General features: G+C 47.2%; 2 protein-coding genes across 2 annotated transcripts in view; one reads left to right on the top strand and one right to left on the bottom strand.

Moving 5' to 3' along the window:
* LOC144153048 (solute carrier family 41 member 3-like) overlaps positions 1 to 23463 on the bottom strand; it is a 280541-nt gene that overhangs the window by 92310 nt on the left and 164768 nt on the right. The window lies entirely within an intron of this gene.
* LOC144153431 (uncharacterized) overlaps positions 20106 to 23463 on the top strand; it is a 29236-nt gene continuing 25878 nt past the window's right edge. Inside the window, exon 1 of the mRNA XM_077685077.1 lies at positions 20106 to 20126. Coding sequence (XP_077541203.1) covers positions 20106 to 20126 — 21 coding nt within the window. The remainder of the gene's footprint in view (positions 20127 to 23463) is intronic.

The raw sequence follows: 23463 nt of genomic DNA, 5'->3' as shown, positions 1-23463 counted from the left end.
ATACCTTAATGAAGGAACGCTCCTCCGACTCGGTGAAAAGCTTACCGAGACAATTAGCGCCACGCTTGGCGCCAAATTCAACAATGCCAATCTTCAATTTTTTCGACTACTTTTTCGCACGCAACTCGAGTCGACGCAGTCTCTTCATCTCTCTCTCTCTCTCTTTTTTTTTTTTTTTTGATGTGCAAATTCTGTCTGAATCCCTGCACCCTATTCTTTGTTGTACGGGGTGCCCTCATACATCGACTATATATATTCTCACAAGCCTTTAAAGGAGCCGTGGGAGAGCCAGCTGGCCACCTTACTCCTGGACTATCAACTTGAGCTAATCTAACAATGCTGCTAGCTGCACGTTTTCAAAACATCCTGGAATGAAGACGTCACCCATGCGAGTAAACGGGTCAACAATATTCTGCTTTGCTCTTTGAATCAACGTTCATTTCTTCGCCTGGCGTGCAAACTTTCCCACGGCTGCGCACAAAAATTTACGCACTCCTCGAAGGCCGAAGGCGTGTGATGCGACCGACTGATGGGCTGTATAACCGACTTCCCTTTTGGAACGGATATAGTAAATAGGAGTGCATAGTAACCTATATTAGGCTGCAAAGTATTGGTAATACAGTAGTTCGGACTTGATTCGCATTCGAGGCTCTTCACTCAGCTCAATTAGCGGCTGAGAGGTGGACCGGCCCCGATTAATTTTCGAAGGACAAATGAAAATTGTTTAGTAAAAATAACACTGAGACCAGATTCCACGAAATCCGGTTTTACGAATCTCCCGTTTTCCTTAATGACTCTCTTCCAAGTTTGTTACCCATATGTTTTAATGTATTCTGGTATCTCCCAATGACGAACGAACCTGATCCACAAACGTGGTTATAGAAGTGTTTTTTTTTAAAGAAAAAGGCATGCCGGTAATATAATTAGTTCTTCAACGCCGTTTCGTATGACTGGGGAGTAGAAAGAAGTTGCAAAAGATCAGAGTTTGCCCTTCAAATTCAAAGGGAGAGCGGTTTTAACATACAAGGGCCAACAAAACAACAGATTCAAGTTATAAACTACTGAAGCGCGAATGGGCCAAGCGCGCGTCACTCGTTCTGTCCGTTGAATCTGTTCTGTGTCTGTCCCCTGTACGTTCAAAGAGCTCTCCCTTCAAGTATGTACCGCTATCAAGTAGCCCAACATCAAGCCGTACCGAATTTATTGCCCTTCACGAAATGGCGGACATAAATTACGTTGAAGCCGCGATATCAGGGAGAGGGAGGAGGGAGAGTCTGAAGGCTTCTGCTGCGGCGTGAGAGAAGTGCTTATGTGCACAAAGCCTGTGTTTATGAGCAGTTGACAAGGCGAAATGTCCGCCGTTTTCTGTACGAAATAACCGTTTCCTTTTCCGCATTATTAGAACTTCGTGATTTTACCAACGTTTTGCAAACTCCGTAGAGTTCCCATTTACAAATATAGCGGCCTACCCAATTACAAGCTCCGAGCGCGCCTGTTCATTGAAATGGGTACTTGACACACTATCTTGGAAAGCGTACGCGCAGCCATGCGCCGTTGTGTCGAAAATATAGCAGGAGAGGAGGGAGAGGTGCTCGTATCGTGGTTATTCATGTGCCCCTGCAATGTAGCTGCTGTCGTCATTTGGAATTGCGGTGCTCGTCACGGTTTAGCTAAATACGTCTTCAAAACATTCGCACAAATTACTGCCTGCTTGTTTATTGGTCACTTGAGTTTACAATAATATCACACTAAGCGTCATATCGTAGGGGAAAGGGATACATCGGTTTGCACCATCACATCCCTCTCAGGTTGCAACAGGCGGACCAATGATTTTTGGTCCATTTTTACGTAACTGAATGGATAGTTAGAGCTTTTTACTGCGCTAGCTGAAAAGGCAAATCCTGTTTCCCGCTTTGTGCATGTAGGCGGCAAGAGTGCCCAAAGAAAACAAATGTCCCTACCTCGTTTAATTTAATGCCCCTGCCGCTTACCTGAAAACGCGAAAATGCCCGACTTAAGAATGTCGAAGTCGCAGACCCACTGATGTTATCAACTCGTGCTCTTCATTAGCCCTGCAACCACCATTTATTCATCCTTCAGTCGTCATCCTCGTGATCGGACTTATTGTCTGCAATACGCCCGTGTTTAATCAATACACGATGCCTGGAAGAACCGCGCTATGATCGCACTCGCCAAATTATTAATTGTTCGGATTACCAAAATTTGTCCACCATATTTCATACCTTCCCTCGTTTTGCCTACCGTTCGCAGTTGCTTGCATGGCGTACTTTTGACAAAGGCCGCTTTCGTTAATATTGATAACAACAGCATGCTCACCCATGTAGAGAGAGAGAGAGAGAGGCGGGGGGAGAGAGGGAGAGAGGGGGGAGAGAGGGAGGTCATTTTATTTTCCAGAAGAATTGGCTATAAACGCTTGGTGTCCTCAGGCCGAAGGCTGGCGGCGACGGTGGAGGCTCGAGATCAACCAAAAGTGGCTGCCCCCCCCCCCCCCCCCCCCCCCCCCCCCCCCCCCCCGTTTGCGAGCAGCCCAGCGCTTCCTCCCACTGCTTGGCGGCGGAGGTGGGGAGGGAGGAGTGGGTTCAGAAGACAGGCTCGCATAGCGTGAGTTAGCAGCGTGCCCAGGGAGCCACAGAAGGGACAGTTGGGTGAAAGGAAGTGAGCAGGATAGATATTGTGGAGGAGGAAAGCACTGGCGAAGGAATTGATCTGGAGAAGTCGCCATAGGCGCTCCTGAGCGTTGGTGAGAGTAGATGTGTGGGCGGTAATGCTCCGTGACTTCTTGGTACGACAGCACAGTCGATTGCGGGCCGACCGAGCATTGCGGTAGGCAGCACGAGCGAGCCCACCAGGGCTGGTGAGTTCTCGTGCTGCTTTGTGGCCCGCCTGCAGCAAACCTCTTACCCCGGTGTGGGCCGGGGTCCAGACGATGTCGGCCAGCTGGGTAGGGGGATTTTGGAGGATAATTTTGAGTGCCCTAGCTGAAATGGCACCGTGAATGAAGTTTTGACCGCCCGTCTTCGAACCAGTGATTATAATGTGTGGTAGCGGCCTGGTGATAAGAGCCAGGGCTATTGCCGCATCCTCCGCCGTTGCGGGGGGAGATGCCCGTACGGTGAGGGAAGTGGCTGGGTGGGTAACTACTGCCAGAGAGAAACCGTCCGCGTGTCGGTACTCCGCGGCGTCTACATACATGGTGATGGGGGAATGGGGTATATATCTGTAATGGCACGTACTCGCTGGCGCCTGCGCTCCGCGTAATGTATTGGGTGCATGTTGTCCGGGGGAAAGGCACGTATGTGAATGCAGTCTCGGATGTCCTGAGGCAATGCAGTTTCACTTCCTACCATTGCCGGGATGCAAATTCGTAAGCGGTGAAGAATGTGCCGCCCTGTCTAGGTGGTCCAAAGGCGGCGTAACTGATTAATACGATAGCAGCTCGTGGGCAGTGTTGTATACTCCTAACGAGGCGAGTCTGGCAGTGGAAGAGTGGAAGCGGATTTGTAATGCTGTATAGAGTGCCTTTCGGATGAGGCAGTCAATTTTGTCTATGTCGGAGGTGGTGAGCTTAAGGTAGGCGAGAGAGTACGCGATCCGACTGATGATAAAAGCCTGGACTAGACGAATTCGTTCTCTCTCCTTGAGCCCACGGTGCCGGCTGGCGATTCGACGAATTAAGCCAATTGCCTGATTGACCTGAGAGTTAAGTAGGGAAAGAAATTTACCGTTGCCTCGACTGGGTTGTATAACTAGGCCTAGCACCTTTAGGGTTTGCACCTTTGGGATGATCCGCTTGCCAAGGAAAACTTGTGTGTTCGGTGAATCACGGCAAGACCTGGCACGGAGAATGAGCAGGGCAGATTTTTCTGAAAAACAAGATAATTCAGAGAGCTGCGCCTCTGTCTCCACGATACGGCACCTTGTTGAAGGATGGTTTCTATCTGAGTATCGCTACCTCCAGGTACCCACATCGTAATATCGTCAGCATATAGACTGTATCTGGGGCTAGGTATCGAATCTAGGTTTTTGGGGATGTTCAGGATTACTAAAATGAAGAGAAGAGGGGTCAATACTAAACCCTGGGGTGTACCTATGGAAGTAAGATAGATGCAATCAGAACGGAGCACGCCTACCTGGAGTGGGGCGGTGCGTGCGGTGAGAAAATTTCCGGGTGGATAGACTATAGGCCTCTGAGGATGGCACTGTGGGAGATTATCGAATGCGTTCGTCAAATCGAGCGGAAGGGTGGCCTCTGCATCATGTGTAGGTATTTGGGAAAGTATCTCTTCGTGTAGCTGGATGAGGATATTCTGGGTGGACAGTTTAGGTGTAAGCCCCAGAACTGTGGGGGGGAAAGGCCTCCGTGGTCGTGATGTGAGTGGTGAGTGGTGCCTTACCCATACACCAAGTAAGAGATATGGCGCGAAGGTGTTCGATGGTAAGAGGATTGCTTTGCTTAGGAATTAATGTTATGGAAGCATGTTTCCATGCTGGGCGAAGGTGGCCTTGAGTCCAGTAATAATTAAAGTAAACAGTTAGGGCCGTAATAGAAGGATCGTCTAGGTTGCGGAGAAGTTTGTTATGCACGCCATCTGCACCGGGTGCAGATCCTGGCCAAATTAGTAGGAAAGTGCTTTTCACTTCTGCTTTCGTGATGGGGGCATCCAGGGTTCCGTTAGGCGAACCACGGTATGATGCAAGTTAAATCGAGGGACCTGTGGGGGATGTAATGCGCGCTGAGTGTGCGCAGGAGTTGTCGGTTATACTCAGAGAAGTTCTGTAAGGCAGTCGTAAACCCACCGCAACTCTGTGGATGCCAACCTTTAACGTTCGATGGCTAAAGCAATTGTTTTGAGTGGGATGAAATCAGGAACGTGCCTGGGATCGTATTGTGGACGAAGGAATGGGTAATTATTGAGCTGTACGTCTCCCGCTCCCTGTAGCTGAGACTCAGCGTTTGTTTTGTGCTAAAGTAACGTGTGCCTTAAATAAATTAAAGTCATGAATGCCAATAAGCGAGAGAGAGAGAGAGAGAGAGAGAGAGAGAGAGAGAGAGAGAGGGGGGGGGGGTCTCTAATTGTACTCGTGACTCTTGAGGTTAGCCTAGCAAAGGTGCCTAATTTGCTACACCAGATGTTTGAGGAGAAATGAAATTGATGAAAGTGATGATGACGCTATGATGACGACGATGTGCTCACTAATGAAGCCTTATTTAAAGAGTCTGACATAGTTCTGTACTTCGGAGGAAGGCATTAAGGAAGTGGTGCGCTTTCCCGTTCCAGGAAAAAAGTAATTTCGGAATGGCAGGACAGAAAGAATAGGAGCGAAATTTCAGATCCCGGTGGCATCCCACGGCATCCCTCCGGGGAAGCAGTTCTTGTTTTTTTTTTGCCCAAAGGATCCCAGCCAGAGCGCAAAATTCGCCCCGCTTTCCTACTGTCCTGCCATTCCGAAAATACTCTTTCCCGGCAACGCCGAAACGCATCACTTCGTTGATGCCACCATCGGCATTCTTGACTGTAGGCTTTCCAATTTCTACGTTCCTTCAACAACGGCTCCTTATTTCTATGCGTACATACGCTCATATGTGCATGCGCACATAACACATACATACATACATACACACATACATACATACATACGTACATACATACGTACATACATACACACATACATACATACATACATACATACATACATACATACATACATACATACATACATACATACATACATACATACATACATACATACACATACATACATACATACATACATACATACATACATACATACATACATACATACATACATACATACATACATACACCAATCTATCGGTGATTTAAACAGGAAGGGTCCTGGGATTTTGATTGAATCGTGAGAAGTTTTGATATATGTTGTTCTGGGTCTGATGACAGCATTCGTTTGAATCCAATTGTAACTATATTTATTTCTTTATTTATTTATTTATTTAAAATTCCTTACTTACAGGCCCCCTTTACAGGGCATTGAGTAAGGGGGTAATTGGTGAAGTGTTACAGATCATACAAAATTAATTCACGCGTTACAAAGCTAGGCCAACCATAAAGGCCAACTGTACTCAAAATTTGCTTTGCCGAAACTCTATCTAAATAAGTTTCTCGGACGCTAAAAATCACCATGGCGAAGTTCCAAGCCCGAAACCCGCATAGCATAATCACTGCGAGCGTTCAAAGTTTTACGGCACAAATTTACACGGACTGAACGGCGGCCATACGGGATTTGGGACGTGTAGCCTCCAACTCGTCTGTCTCAAGAGATATTCATAACATACTGCACGCGTACCCCTGCCCTCCCCGACTGTCGTGGAGAGGGCAGGGGTACTATCACCGCTCATATTGCGGCGGATAGTTCCTGTCACCTTACGTTGGTTCCACGGCCCCTGCCCTTGCTGACAACTGATCCATATGATCAACTTCTCCAACTGAAGGAAGATCTGCATCGCACCACACGCGTTCTCATCCCACCGTGTGGAACAGACCTTCCCAGTGGGCTGGCTTGCTGGGCGGAAGTCCTGCTGCGTAGACTTCGAGTTGGGGTGGCCCTCTCTCCTGCGGTAACCCGGCCGTGGCCAACGCGATACCATGCCCCGTTTACCAACAACTGCCCCTTCTGTACGGCTCATGCCGAAGACGCCGACACCAACCACCTGCTATGGACGTGCCCTTCCCTGAGTCAGCGAGATCCCAACACCTTCGCGGCACAGGCCTGCATCCTGGGAGACCCCCCGATCTCCAACGATGGGTGTGGGGGCCCCACCGCCGCTGTCTTCTGGACTTCTTCCGAGAAACGGGTGCCAACTTGTACCTGTAGGACCTTATGCCAAAGGGCATACTAAGCAATTAAAAAAACAGTAGCTCTAGCAGACGATGTTTCCCCCTGGCGGAGAGTCGTCGAAACAAGTCCCTAGTGGCCTGTGATAGAGAAGAGTAATGTGTCTCGTGCAGCGCGCACTTCTCCGGCGGCTGGAACGGCGCACTGTCAAGCGCAGGGATGCGTTCGTAGGGGTTTCCTCTGCTACACTGCCGCGCGGTACCGCCGTTGGCGGCACATGTTTTATACCTAACCGCATAGGTAGCAATATTCGCAATATTTGCAACCTTTCAAAGCCATAAAAGAAATTACGTTTTCTACAAATGGCTTCGGAAGTCAGCAAAACTTTTTTATTCGAATATAATATTTTTACTCTAAAATACAGCGAAATGCGCATTTGGCTCTACATTTACCATTCGCATTACATCTCTCACACGAAAAAAAAAGTTTTGTAAATGCTTGACCACTTGCACTCTCGCGAGCAATATTTTCTGTACCTAGGCCAGCCCAACGCCACCACCACCGCTTAAATATCTCCAAACGTTTGACAAACTTGAGTTGGTCTACGCCTCGGTATAAACATATGCACTACTTTTTCCTCCCTGCCTAAGTAAACAAAAACCATCCTTGCAGGTGGCAACTAACAAATATATCCGCACAAAGATCGGCTGCTGCCTTCGCGAAGTGCGTAAGCTAACAAAACTGCTCCTCTTCTAAACAGTAAACTACTTTCTTTTTCAATCGCGAAATAAAGTATTTACTTCTGTGAAGTGTTAGGTTTAGTTTACCTGACAGTAAAATGTTATCAACTGCACATGTCACTGGTGAATGAATTTGTTGGTATAAACCATAGAAAGGAATGTGCACCACCAGGCGTAGTTTGTCTGAGGGTGGACACCGAAACGCCTGCTGGTGTGAGGGTGTGGGGGATCGGAAAAATAGGCAGGAAGAAAATGTAAAAGAAAGAGTGAGAGGGAACACATTTATACACGTACAGGACAATACTCTATAGAAGCCCCTCACTCTCACACATACGCACACACATGCACACACACACACACAAACATACACACATACATACACACACACACACACACACACACACGCGCACGCGCACGTAAGCTTACGCACGCACGCATACACAGCCACACTCTACTTCAAGGAGCCATGAAGACAAAATACAAGTTGGATTTATTAGAAAGACCGCTTAGTCGCGATAACAATAATACCAATATCATCGCAATCTTCGCACAAATAACGGAGATATTAAAGAAAACGTGTGAAGCAGTCGCGACCCCCTAGCCAATTTCCCGCAACTTTTCTATGACGTCACGGAACCTTGTTTGTGCGATTGGCGGCCGCCTAACTGACCTGTCGCGACGACACATGACTGGACGTCTGTAATGGGGCCTCTAGTTCCATTTGACCGCATCACTTGAATGCTAACGTGCAGTTAACGCACTGAAAATTATGTTTCATTGTTGTCCCGTATGACGTCATTCTTGCTCATAACACGTCACTGTGGCGCAAAATTTGAATGTTTTTAAATACTTTTTGGTTTTTTTTGTTTAAAAAACATCTTTTGTGGCTGTAATGTAGCTGAGTGAGATACTGAATCCTAGTTCTTTCAAACTAAACAAAGTTTTATTTTCTCTTCATGGCTCCTTTAAATACAGGGAGAGAAGGCGGAGCAACGGAAGGAGTCCTGAGGTGTCCAGGTAGGCAGATACATAAATTTAATTCCTTTAGTGTGACACCTACCTTTGGAAACTATGATACGGTTCCAAATCCATGTTACAATTCGATCCTCAATGGGCAGCGAGATGAAAGTCACTGGGCAAGCATTCACAGAACTGTTTGCATGTAAATACACAGCAAAACAGTTTGCGATTGATCGCCGCACGTGCGCGGTTCGTTCCCGTCAAAGCAAAACCGGATTTATAGCCAAGGGGCCGGCTATCCAAAGGTACTCTTCGATATCATACGAGCAAACAGCTTTGTTGATCCGGACCTGCTTTTTTACTCACATTGCGTAGGTTCGCTTTTCGGCAGGTGTTGTGATGCAGAAAGAAAAAAAGAAACGCGCTGACAGTCTATTCCCTTCGGTTGATAGCAACGCAAAGTTGGAATTGCGCCTAGCTCCATTAGCCTCGGCACTACCAGGCGCATTTGGATACTGCTGTGAGCGGCCGCCGGCGCGGACATGCCCGCTTCCGTCTATCCCCTACGTCATGTCCGGCCACCGGTAATGGCCGCCTTTTTTAAATGCAGAGCATTTCTTTAACTACCCGCCGCGGTGGCTCAGTGGCTAAGGCGTTGCGCTGCTGAGCACGAGGTCGCGGGTTCGATTCCCGGCTGCGGCGGCCGCTTTTCTGATGGAGGCGAAAAGCAAAAACGCCCGTGTGTTCGAGATTTCGGCGCACGTTAAAGATCCCCAGGTGGTCAAAATTAATCCGGAGCCCTCCACTACGGCGCGCCTCATCGCCTGCGTTGCGTCGGCGCGTTAAACCCCACAATCAATCAATTCTTTAACTCACGATGTCACCCGTTCTTGGCGTTAGTAGTTGTCCGCATCGCTCGCCTCGACATGCCCGGCTCAGACGTTTCGCTATCGGCGCGATCAACATTCGATAGCGCGCCCAGGCACGTTTCAAGGACACTCTCTCCCCTCTCTCGGACTCAACGTGCGCCGAGGCTGCCAATTTTACTGCTGGCGAGCGCTCTCTCGTCAGCAGTTGCCACAAGTGCAACAACATTAACGTAACGCAAACTACTTAACGTCGTGCGCCCCCGGAAATGCTCTGCATTTGATCATGCCCCTCGCGAGGGGGATGTTTCACTGCGCTGCCCTGCGAACAGTTTGCCACGCTTTAGTTTCAGTTCCGTATCTCCCCGCCGCGGCCGTGGAGAGAAGGCGGCCGGCCGCGACTCTCGCCACCGCGGCGCTGCGGTTGCGAGTTGCGCTAGGAATTTTTTTCCAATTTTGGTTCCGAAAACGGCAATCTTCACGATCCGCTTGCGTCGCCCGTGTTGCTGTTTGAAAAACAGTGTTTTGCTGTTAGCGTTATTTTTATGTGTACTATTAGATAACTGGATTTCTACGTTGATGAAAATTTGAGTGCAGTTGGCTTTTAACTACATCTAGAGACCGGAACTTTAGGCACGAAAAATTCCGGTTTTAGGCGCCTAAATAGGCACTGAAAAGTGCCATTTAGGCATCTATAGGGACCAAATATTGTCGTTTAGGCACATATAGGCCCAATTCGCATTTACTTGAGCAGCATATTCTGCTACAAACTTCTGATTTGCAGTAAGTATAGTAAAGTAATTTTATTTTGTTCGTGAAAATAAGTCACACAAGAGTTGCTATTTTAACAGATTTACGTGAAATGCAGGTTACTCGACAACGCAAGAAAAGCTTAAAAGCAATGGCAAGCCACACCCATAGCAATTATTTGCGGCTTGAAGTTGTACCTCATTTCGGTCGATAATTGTGTGCGAAAAAAACAACCCTCAACGATCATTGAAGTTCGAGGAGCGTACTTAGGGACGCTTCATGAGCTGATTCCATCTGAAATATCATCGTGCATGGTGCTCAGGACCTCCGGCAGCTCCTTTAGCACAGTGAATCCAGGAATGTTACGTCAGACAGAGTGGCAGATTGTCATACAGAAATGGCTTTATCAGGAAACGGTCCTTTGGGGATTGTGGCGGGTAAGCCCTGGATCTCCGAAATCAGCTCAGCATTCTTAGTCAGAGTCGCGCCCAAGCTCTCAGCTGAGAAAATGCTTTTTTGCTAGGAGTGCACACAAATGTGCCAAGTAACGTTCATGTGTACCGTTGTGTAAACCATTTCGGCTGCAATGCTTTTCTCATTTGCGATGCTGTTAGTAGCACCGGCGAGTGTATTTGTAGTAGTTTTCTGCCCTTAGCCGAGTTGTTAAGTCGTATCAATGGGCTGGAGTGGAAGAGGGACAATCGGTAACTGCTGCTTGCAGACACAACTGCAAACCGAAGAAAGATCTTAACTGCAGGTATGTATTCGTTGACAGAGTAGAATGACCTGCTCAGCCCTTCACAGCACCGTTGAATCTCATAGATTCATCGGTCCCGTGGTTTTTATGGTTTTTGGACCGCAGGCAAAGCGCGTCAGGACATGGAACAGAACAGCTCGTGTGGACAACGGTGGCGTCCGTGAGGTTGGCTTTGGTTGGCTGCGTACGGGCCTCTGGTGGTTCGGTCGATGTGGCGAGGTCTAGGTGGCGGTAGCTTGTGCATGGTTTGCGTTTCTGGGCTTGTTTGGCTCGGCTCGCGGATTTTATTTATTTATTTATTTATTTATTTATTTATTTATTTATTTATTTATTTATTTATTTATTTATTTATTTATTTATTTATTTATTTACTTATTTATTTATTTATTTATTTATTTATTTATTTATTTATTTATTTATTTATTTATTGCAAACGGGGTGCGGCAAACACTTCGTTGCGGGCCTCTGAAACGAAAACAGTCCGTGCAGACCACCGACTCGAAAAACAAAAAAAAAAGAACATATATAACACAAGAGACTTTTCTAAGGGCTAAAAAGATCATATAGGCTGATATAATTAAAATAGGCGCTAAAAAGCCCATAAAGTCAGAATAGGCATTATAGGCACAATAAGGTATTGCTCAAAATGCTCCCTTTCCCTTAGTTCACGCTTATATGTTAAATAGCCTTGATACGGACTCAAGGAAAAAATAGGCACTTTGCGTAAAGTTCCGCTCTCTATACATAACACTACATAAACAGAGAGCTGAAGTGAATGGTCCAAAAGAAGTTTTCCGGCTATCGACTGCTGACTAGACCTCTAAAAGACAAGAATCCGAGTTCGTATCAAGAGCTTGGTCAGTTTAAGCCAATTGGATTACGCCGAAAATTCCAGTTTCGAAAAGAACCAAACTGTGCATACGGGCAGGCTCTGAATACTCATTAGGCTAATGAAGTTGAGATTCATCCTGGTGTGCAGTACACGTTTGCTTTATTTCAAACTTTTGTTCACTCGCGTAGCCCATCATCTTTGAACCTTCATGCTCTTATTTTAAAAATTGTCGCTGTTATACGCATGTAAGTATGAAAAGTTTCAATTTTGCTGGTGTGGACGAGAAAAAATATAAAATACCCAAATGACGGAGTTTCATTAAACCGCCCTCTACATAAATTTCAATATTACTGTGTCAACCAAACATTTCAACGATCAAAGTGTGAATTGTGAATTTGATGCAAGGAACGATTGTCGCAGAAGTACTTTATACGGACACATACAAAAGAAGTCCGGTGATGATTCACAAACGGGCGTCACGGATCGTGTGTCTTATTTTGCCGTCCCCGCATTTTCCCTCAACGATATTACGCGTGACGGAAAACAACAACATCAACAACAAAAAGAAGAAATAGTTCATTTTGTGAAAGACGTCTCCACAAGGAAAAGGCGCCAAGGTCGCGAACCATTGGAGCAGACATGTGATTGGGGATTCGTCTTTCCAGCATGTTCTTGTGCGCACATGAGACGATGGCGGGGCGATTGCAGCAAGCACGAAATAGAGCTGGAAATGACTGGGAGGGTCAAATTTAAAGGGGCCATGAAGACAAAACACAAGCTTGTTTTATTCGCAAGATTTCGTGTTGTGTAGTGCCCTCAGCGCCTGTACGGAAGCAGACGATGCTTTATTCACTGCGAAATTAATCAATTTACGCTAAAATTTTCATTCTCGCGCCAAAACGTGTGTTTGAACCATGGAGTTTTGAACGACGTTTGCAATGATAAGAACAGGTCTTTCGGCGAAAGTTGGTGTGGAGCGGAGAGTTGTTTACTGATAGTCAACCTGGATGGCGCCACCACACCACGGCAAGCCGCCTTTGGTTTGTTTGTGACCGTATTTAAACCTGGCTTGTTTTTGTTCATCGACAAAATAATCGTTTCGTGAAACATGGTGCTCGCTCGACAAATATCGTCAGCGTCGTCTGAGACAACCCCAAAGCACCGAAGTGCTGTGCATCTAAACGAATCATCGTGCGCGCAGTACCAACAGCAGTGCGGATCGGTGCTTTTATGTTTACGTGTGCTTTCTTAACTTCCACTGTTTGTCCCACCATTCTTAGGGCTTTAAAAAGAATGTGCCCTAAATTTAAGGCCAAATGCCTCGTTCGGCAAGCTTATAATTTCTGCCTAATTTGCGTTTGCTGTTTCCGGCCTACGCCAATGGCAAAGCTGGCTGGTATGACATCATAGGTTCTGTTGCGGGAAATGAGCTGCTGAGTCGCATGGCGATTCCCTTTTTTCGTAATTATACAGCTTATTTGAGCGAAGTTTACGTTAAAAGTGGTGTCAGTATGATTCTAACGAGGCAATCTTTTGAATAAACCAAACTTCTATTTTGTCGTCATGGCCCTTTAGAAGATGCCATGAAGGCAAATACAACGCGGTTTAATTTGAAAGAACTATTCTTTGGCAAGTCGCTCAGTTTCGTTTCATCCACGAAAGGCGCGTTTGTATCAAAAAGAAACGCAAGAAATATTAAAAAAACTTTCGAAATTCCCGCTGCAGTGACGTAATATAGGAAATAGCGCCGTATTATGGGCAAGCATTAATAAACGCAGTTATCAGGGCATCGGCTAGCCGTTAGCATTCAAGTAATTCGATCAGACGGAACTAGAAGGACCACCAAAATTGTCCAATCGTGTTTCCTCGCGGTGGGTTAGATAGGCGCCGTCAATCGCACAAAGATTTTGTGACGTCATAGAGAGAGAGAGAGAGAGAGAGAGAGAGAGAGAGAGAGAGAGGGGGGTAATTATGTATTGCAGTTTGCAATAAAGTCGGTGTTATTGTTATCTGGACAAAGCACTCTTTTTAATGAACGAAACATGTATTTTGTCGACGTGTACCCTTTAGAATAAACGCACTTCACTTAGGATTGACCTCTAAGTTGGAGGTTTCGTGATGTGTGCACCGATAGCTGTACTGCAGCCCATAAAGGCAGTTCGACTAGCTGTCCCAGTTTTAGGCAATAGGCGCTAAGAATCGACAGGAGGTGGCAGAATCAAGTTTGCCTGTTTAGGTGTGACTAGCATTCAACGTGATCAGGTTTTGTTTGAATGTTTCTTTTTCTTTGCGCAAGAGATTTCCCAATAATTGCGGTAACCATTACACTGCTGTCGCTCCGATCCTCCGTGCACCGGGATCTGAGTGAGAGCCGTATAAATGTGTGCACGGTTAACTCCTTCACCGAATGAGTCTTTGATTCTTGTGACAACAATGTCAAGCCCACCTTAAAAATGGTAACATATCAACGAATATGCTCTCGCCGACACGGACTCAAGGAAACAGATAACTTCCGCATCATACAAGCAATGCTGATCAGCCGCATCACCTACGGGGCACCCTATATATATATTAGCTTAAAACCACAAGAACATGCCAAGATTGATGTCTTAATACGTAAACCTTATAAGACAGCCCTCGGCCTGCCTACCTTCCCTTCTACCGACCGCTTATTGAAACTGGGTCTACATAACACCCTCTCGGAGATTATTGAAGCCGATCTCCAAAACCAACTACAGCGCCTACAACTCACACCCACCGGTCGTCATCTGTTCAAAACGCTAGGCCGGAAGGTGGTATAAACTCCGAACTCGCCACAACGCATACCTCTATCAATGCGACGAAACATCCATGCCATCCCTATTCCGCGTCATATGCACCCTACATACAACGTCGGCCGTCGTCAGCATCATACACGCCTCCTCATCAAAAAATACGGCAGCGACCCGACCACCCTCTATACAATAACGCCTCTCCCTACCCTGAACGACCCGCTCACGTCGCTACTATTGCCCGCTTCGGCAATACCTTCCTCACCTCGGCAACTGTCTGTACAGCCTCTACTACTACGGCCGATGAAGCAGCCATTGCCCTCGCAACGACCCAAGCCATGAGTCCCAGCATAACAACTCTGTCTGACGCACAAGCTGCCTGCCGTCATTTTGCACTCGGGCGAGTCTCGGCTCTTACCCTGGCCATCCTTTCTCAATGCTCCCCATTTCTCATGCCAGCATAGTGTGGACACCCAGCCACACTTCCCTCCCTGGGAACGAGGTGGCACACGCCTCCGCCAGAGCTCTCCTTCACCGGGCATTCCCAAAAGAGGCCAACAACGCAGCCAGTATTGCAAACTCCCTTATGCCCCTCTCCCAAACCTACACTGACATCCTCTACCACTGCAGAGCAACCCGACGCACTTATCCCCCTCCTCACCCTTCCCTTTCTACCGCTGGCGCCCGCATTTGGCGCCGACTTCAAACCAACACGTGCTACAATCACCTCCATCTTTATCACATATCTCCCAGTAACAACCCACTTAACTGCCCCAATGCGATGAGCCTAACACCACAGCTCATCTCGTCTGAACATGCCCCACCAGCCCTCCACCACCCAGATCCCCTACCCTGTAGCAGTGGGAGTGCGCGTTGCAGAGCTGTCAGCTCGAAGACCAGGAGGCCCTGATCTCTCGGGCGAGGATGGTAGCCGCAGCACGCGGCCTACCGGAATAGGATGGCCGCCCACAGCTCCTAACTCTTTTTCTCCCCTACCCCATCCCTGTTGTTTCAATAAACGTTCTCTCTCTCTCTCTCTCTCTCTCTCTCTCTCTCTCTCTCTCTCTCTCTCTCTCTCTCTCTCTCTCTCTCTCTCTCTCTCTCTCTCTCTCTCTCTCTCTCATGAGAACAATCGAACTTAAGGGCGACTCATCTGATCACATTCTTATGGGACTTACTAAATTCTGACCCAAGGGCTTAAAAACCATCGTCCGCAAATACGAAGGGTCTAACACGTCCACAAAACGATCCCTACGGCATAGTTGCTTATTTAGAAATATACCCTTTTTGTACTAAAATAACAAAATTAACAAGGAATCCATTTTAATTTAGTAAGTTTGCACTAGATGGAGCTCGCTGTCTAGCAAGCGACGGTTCTTATTTATTTCAGTACAAAATAACATACCCTTAAAATAAGGAAACTAGGTTTTTAGGAACACTTTCATGACTTTTTTAGAATTTCCGTATGGCAGCGCGATTGTTCTTAAGCCTGTGGGTGATTAATTAGAAATTCCCATAGGAATGCGAGGCCGTGAGCCTCCTAAGGTGCCGCAAAAACGCAATACAGCTCCGTTCAGTTGAAAAAAACTAACTTTTGGTAACTCACCACGCTTTTTTTAAGACATTTTTTAACCGAAAAAAAAACTGGCCGCTTCTCTGCTTTTTTCGTTCAAAACGTTAACGAAACACGATAGTTGACTGGTGCCCCTGCCAAGTAAATGCCCCCTTCTCTTTCCCGCTCACTTCTCATGCTGTTCCTCTCCCGCCTCATTCCTCCCAAGATACCACGCTTGAGGTTTGCTCAAGTCAATTTAAATTTACCGCGTTCCACTGCTCTAAGTCGGTGTCTCGATGCCAGCGCTGCCATATGGCGGAGACGCGCGTGAATTGAGGCACCCTACTACAACGTTTATAGAACCACGTTGCCCCGCTCCACGAGCGTTCCAAGCGGAACGTTGATGCCACCTAGTGGAACCGTTCGTTGCTACTGCCATTCGATTTCTTAAACGCCGCCAGGAGGTAGTGCGGGCAACAGCAGGCGTCGGGTTTTTTCGTTGATGTAGTATTTCAGCGCAAAAACCAGTCATCAATAAATTTTTAAATAAAGGAACACTGCCAATATCACTTATGTATTGATTTTCCGCCTAATATTTGCGTAATGTCATGTTCATGTTCAACAATGTGGACAAGCATTACCATTGACACCGGACTTAGACGTTTATATTTGGCTGTGAGTATACAAGACTATTGCGCTGCTTTTGTTTCGCTTTGGGCGGGTGGCTGAATCGAGTCACAGACAGACAGACAGATAGACAGACAGACAGACCAAAATTTCTGCGTTTAAGTAGCCCAAGAAAGACTATCGTCTTTGGGAACGAAAAAGAGACGCCGACCAGTCCAAACAAAACGTACTGACGTTCGGGCTTCCAGCACGGAAGCCTTGTTCACAATAAGCGCATCACCAGAAGTGGGTCGTTTAGGTGGGCTTGAATAATCGCTGCAAAGTGCGTGCGTAGATCGCGTTTAGATTTCCGTCATTACGATTGACTGTGTTAGATGTGGTCTGAATGATTCGTGATTCCAGATGTAGCCGTGATGCTGTCACTTTTTCTGTAGCGACGATTCTTGCATTGTCCCAATCAATGTTGTGGTCATTCACGACGGCGTGTTCGGCTAAAGCATTGTTGCGGACGCTCTTATTCTTTACGTCACGTGCGTGCTGCTGCAGACGATTCTTAGAATTCCCTGATTCCCCGATATACACGCCGCTGCAGTCTGCACAAGGTATCTCGTATACCACACCGGGGAAGCGCTCCTTGGGCAAGCGGTCCTTGACTCTCACGAGCTCATGGCGCATCTTTTTGGCTGGAACGTGGGCCACCTGCACGTCATATTCCCGTAGGACACGTGCCAAACATTCACTTGTTCCTGGAAGGTAGGGCACAGGAGCTCGCTTCATCGAGGCAGGGCGATGGCTGAACGCGAGGCTATCTCGTGAAAGGTTCCTTGGTAGTGAGGAAAGCCGAGCTAGAGCTAGCTGGTATGCTTGCATACTTCAAACAGCGCTAAAACGACGGGGACAAAAAGACAAGGGCGAAACAGGCGCTGACTATCAACTAAAATTTATTTAAATAAAACAACATTGATAGACACAGACGTCTGGTAATGCGCAATTATTGCATACATCAATAATACAGCTGCAATTTTTTCCGTCCCCTTTACCCTCCCACAACTCTCACCTCAGCAAACCAACTTCCTTATCTGACAGGGATACGGATGTGTGGCTTCTGCAATCCCCTACCAACGTTTTAATGTGGAAATCTTCCACTGTGTTTATCCTTCGCATTTTGATTCAGCACAAAGAAAGCTTCCCTATTGTCGTCGTTGGACGGAGCGGTGCATAATTTCAATAGCCGAGCTGTTTTACAAGCCGAAAGTTCGCTGTTGCAGGAAAAGATACCAAGGAAATGCGAACGCTCGTTCGCGCATGCACCGCGGCGACCACCGAGCGTTCCAGGCACGCGCAGTGGCTTTAGCAAAAAGAAAAACTGGCAAATACCCCGAGAAGCGAGAAAATATCCAGCGCTGGTCAGCGCGTGTTTCGGGGCGACCGCTGAGTCTCCGGCTCAGCAACGGCCACTTCTCAGTGGCCCCGGCTCAGTACAGCCACTTGCTACAGCAAGTGGCTGTAGCAACGAAGAAAAAAACACTCCAGCGCTGTTGCCAAGCGCTACCGCGCATCTAAAAAAAAAAAGAACTCCAGCGCTAATGCTAAACAAGAAAATACACCCTGCTTGGGAGAAGTAACCGCGCCCGCCGCATTCTCTAGAAGCCATTATAAATAATGGGGGACACGACTACGAGTGAACGACTCTTTCCCGAGCAGACTTGCAGATCCTGCCACCACTGCCTCGGGTCGATGAGGAAGAGCTGGTGGAAGAGTACAATGCTGAGGATGACTTTGCATTCTCAACCCCTGCAACCACTCGCAACCACTCGCCGCGAACAAGACGACGACCTCTTCGATGCATAATGTGACGACGATTACTAGCACCGCAACTATGCAAATAAACAACGATGCTGAAGCTTAACTATGGGTCAGTCAATTCTCATCTACAACAGCTTTGCCATTCAAGCCTTTCGCGTGAGTGCAAGCTTCCCTGAAATTTTTTAAGTGCAATGCACTTCTTAAGCGACCCTGAACCTGCGTCCACCGGCGGTGTCCGCGCACGTGGAGATGGGCGCGCGCTGCCTGGCCGCTGACATGGCACACACCCACGTGGGGGATTGGCCAGGAATCTCCTCGTCTTCCTTGGCAACGGGGGGAGATGGGCGCGCGCTGCCTGGCCGCTGACATGGCACATACCCACGTGGGGGATTGGCCAGGAATCGGGCGTGAGAAGGGCTAATGCACCCGCTTAAAGGAGTACTGACACGAAATTTCAAAGCTGAGATCCGCTCTAGCAATCAAGTACAACGACAACACAAATAGGTGTCTGTGAACAAATGCATCTTTCTTTATTTGTAGTTGTGTGTGTGTGTGTGATCTCTCTTTCGCGAACATTACCGCACCGCGCAAATTCAACTCGTGCATTCGTACTTTCACATTCTTCCCCTCGGGGAAATGCGGGGAATTTTTGTCTAATTTTTCATGCCCATCCACTTTTCTCCAAATCCAATATAGTTCGAGCGGGTCGAAATGGCGCAGTCGCATAGACGTCGGCTTCATGCCGAGGAGGACCAGGGTTCGATTCCGATTCCGGGAAGGGTTTTTGTTTTCCCTTCACCCGCGATCAGTGGCGTAGCCACAATTATTTTTTTCTGGGGGTGTTATACCCGCCGGTAAAAAAAAAATACCTAAACGGAAAGATAGCCCGCGCGCAAAGATCCTTTCGCTTTCATTTGCTGATCTAAGTTCGTTATTTTGTTAGATGCGACGCATCTCTTTTACTCGCCTTGTCCCTCCGGCGTCTTCCGTCGTCCGTAGTCCGCATCCCTCCCCCATTCTCCTCGCCGCGCCAGCTGCGCGCTAACGCCGCTCTCACCGCAGCGCCATCTGCGTGTTAGCGCTCGCTCCCGTCGCCGTGCCAGCTGTGCGTCAGCGCGCGTTAGCGCTCGGTTAACACATGCGCATGCGCTACTCTCTCTCATTCCCCTCACCGTTAACGTGCGGTACATATAAACGCGGTAACTGCGCCGCTCCGCTCAGTCGTTCCGCCGCTCCGATGACATCCGATGACCACCGATGATTTGAATGGAGACTAACAGGCCTGCTATCGCGATGGTCGGCGCAACCGTACGTAATATAATGGAAACATCAACAAATTGAAACGCTAAATGGAAACAACATAACGGAAACGGAACGGAAACCCCACGATGCGTCGCATCTACGCATGGTTCCCCTCGCGGGAAGATGGTGTAAATTTTTCCACATATTGAAATACTGATACGGAGTATGAAAATTGTGAACCGAAAAAAATGCATAAATGCGGAGGGGACAGAGAGTGGAATGCACCGCCCATAAAATTTCGGGGGAAGGGGGGGGGGGGGGGTGTTCTGACACCGAAACACGCCCCACACCCTTTGGCAACGCCCATGCCCGTGATCATCATCCTGGTTAGTGAAAGTTGGCTTCCCTGCAGTGCGTTTTGGGTGGCCTAAAGACCACATTAGTGAGGTGCTGAAAGCTTCGCTTTAATAGCAATTAATTTTTTTTTACTTTTTGAAACAAACATTTTGGGCACGCTAAGGTTTGCCAAAGTGACTTCAGTGTGAAAGCACTGAATTCGCATTAAAAGCATTGGATTAAGTAGTTGGCTAATCCCCTTACTGCGTACCTGGGTATCGCGGGTGAAAAAGCTATCGCAGCCAAATGGAAGCTGCTGAGTCAGCCGTGAGGATTTGAAGGCAGCTCTCATCAACACTGGCCTTTGAGTGGGCATGTCACCTATCCAGTTTCGCACTCAAGACCATGCACGTGCACAAATTCCAGGGGAACTGGGGAATTTGCCGGAAGTCTTTTCTGATTGGCTTTCGATTTTGGTCACGTGCTTCCGGTTGACAAAGCGGTTGTGTGTGCTATCGTCATTTTGATGTTCATCACGTTTACTGTCAGCAGTTCCAATCTTTGCCTTATTTCTCTCTACGTGAAGTGCACAATTCTTGGACGGCAAGGAAAAACTAGACGAAAGGCAGTGGACATGATAACGTACGTCTGTCTTTGCCATTCAACAACATTCTGGCTTCCAGGCCACGCCCTCTCTGTGATTGGCTGAAAAGATGGGACGTAATGTGAACAGTTGAATAGGAAGTATACGTCACACATTGGATGTTTTAGGCTGCGTAAAAATTACGTGGTAATACGTAACAACTTGCAAATGGTCGCGAAATAGGACAAAACCTTTCCCTACCTTCGGCGCCGGGAAATATCGGTGAATTTGCAGCAGGCGCAGTTTCGCATGACGTGCGGTTTAAAAAAAAAAGCATGTTTTCTACCGAAAGAAATAATAGTTTTGACTATTATTGCGTGCTGTAGTTTGCTTTTAACGCACCGTAGTTTGATTTTATATTTGACAATAAAATAAAAATTATTTGTTTAGCGTAACACCAACATAAGAGGGCAGTACAAGCCTCTCCATGACAAAGAGAAGCCAGCCGATGCATATCATTTGTCCAGACTCCTCCTAGTAGGCTCCTGGGTCACATGATCCAACTTAAAAAAATAACAAAGTGACTGTTTTATGCATTACTGCGCTGATTGAAGTCAAGCTTGACGAATGGGTGAATCGGCGACATCAGTATGCTCCGTGGCTATCAGGTGTAGCGCTTCGCTGCCCTTATGCATCATACAAACGATGGTCGCGACCGTCTTTTTCTGTGGTCACGCCATAAACTTGTAACACGGCAGCAGACGATAGCATGGCGGCGGCGGCGGCCGAGAAGGTGATAAAGCAACGACGGTTGCATTGAAGCATAGAGCTCAACGATGTTACTAAAAGCGATTGAAAAAAATAAACAGATACGGTAAAAAAGAATGGTGTGGTAAGCAATGGAAGCTACGAAATACACGTAAACATAGAAGTACGGATGGGTACTGCTGTTGTTACTGCACGCAATATGCTTGCTTTAGCTGCACGGCATTGCGGCGGTTTGGGGTTGTCTCAGACGACACTGGCCGATTCGCGTAAGCGACGGTGTCTTACGTGACCATATTTGTCTAGCGAACACCATGTTTCACGAAGCGATTATTTTCTACCTTAACAAAAACAAGCCAGGTACAAATACGGCCAAATACAAAGCGAAGACTGAAAATGGCCTGTCACGGTATGGTAGCGCCATCTAGGTTGCCTAACGGTAAACAAGGCTCCACAGCCATGGCCTCCGCTATCGGTTGCCGGCGGCCTGCCGTAGCTCCGACCGTCCCATTCGACACGTCCCCCAGCAAAAAAAAAAAAAAAAAAACAAAACATGTAATTCGGTCAACTCCGCAACGTTCCGGGAGGTGGTGGTAGCGGATGAATCGGCCGCTCGCACCGACTCCCTGAATGGGCTTCACGGAGATTGGGCGGCTGGGTGTCTTCGCTGTTGTAATTCCTCTTAACTCTCCTACGGGCGTTATTTTTGACGAATTAAGATACTTTACAATGCTATTATGAAGTTGGCAGAGAAAATGAATTGAAGCAAAGGTGTGTCGGTAAACATCAAAGGTTGACCAATGTTTCAAGCGTGGTGCGAGCATACGGAGTAGTACGCAGTACCTTCTCCGAGGTTATTGGTAGAGCTATTATAGACAGTTATATGTGGTGATGAACAAGAATGCGGTTGCCCTGCCATGTTGTTGCAACGGTCACCGACCAGGTCTTATAGCGCAACAGACTAAGGTCCAGGCCACTGCAACGCAAAGTGCAATTTTAATCGCATATATGTGAAATGCTTCACCACAGTGAAACGTTTTCTGCTTGCGACGACATGGAAACGCTATGAGATCCTACATTTATGAATAAAAGGGCCGGGTATATTGAGAGAAAAAAAAGTCCACTGCCGTTCCACTCTGTGAGGGATGACCAGCGGAGGAGCACTTTGCAAGCCAAGTGCATGAAACAAACACGTTGTTTGTAGTTTCTGATTGAATGTATACTTCCTAGTTAATTATCTTAGTGAAATTTCCAGAGATTCTAGCGGACAAACCTGGAGCTGCCCGTTTCCCTCTCGTAGATGTATTGACCAGACAGGAATTCAAACTTTACTGGAAACTGCGTAATGGTGAAAAGCAGATGAAGCGGCGTAATGTTCGAGTCGAATCCGCTGCTAATTTTCATATGATTTGTTTCACGATATTTTGATAAAACAAAAGTTAGAGCCGTTTTCCGTATCCATTTCTCGTATACGGCCATGTATAGTATACGGACATTATGTAACAATTATTAGAACTTCACTGTGAACTACTTATGACAAGTAAATGAAACGCATTGTAATCATGGAGTCGCCCTAGTAGCCCAGTTCTTTGATTTTTTGGGATACCAATATTAGCTTGACATATAGAGAGCAAGCGCCAGAAAGATGGCTTTGCCGCAAGATAAATGCTGTCAACGCGACTTTTTTTGTACACACCCTGTCGACGCATGGAGTTTTTTTTTTCACCTCTAAACATTTCACCTCTAAAAACGTTCACAGGGACACTTCGCTTACTTGCACTTTACTTACTTGGAATACTAATGCGTTTTATTGTAAGCTATGCGATCCTTAATGCCTCATGGTGGGTCCGTCGTGGTTGTGTCACCTTCTATTTCGACAATATCTTAGCCTTAGTCATCAGGGGGATATGTCTGGCGTATAATCCACGTCGAGGCGTCGATTACGGGTGGTTCTAGCTTTCGGGAGGACTTGCCTCTTTGTACGCCATGCGTGTTTTCTTTTTTTTTTTTTTTTGTTCCCTTGCAACTTCTTGCGGGAC

The sequence above is a fragment of the Haemaphysalis longicornis genome, unplaced genomic scaffold, assembly GCF_048455015.1.
Source record: "Haemaphysalis longicornis isolate Haplotype H1 unplaced genomic scaffold, Haemaphysalis longicornis Haplotype H1 scaffold_9, whole genome shotgun sequence".
Classification (NCBI taxonomy): domain Eukaryota; kingdom Metazoa; phylum Arthropoda; class Arachnida; order Ixodida; family Ixodidae; genus Haemaphysalis; species Haemaphysalis longicornis.
This window is presented reverse-complemented; position numbering and strand designations above follow the sequence as displayed.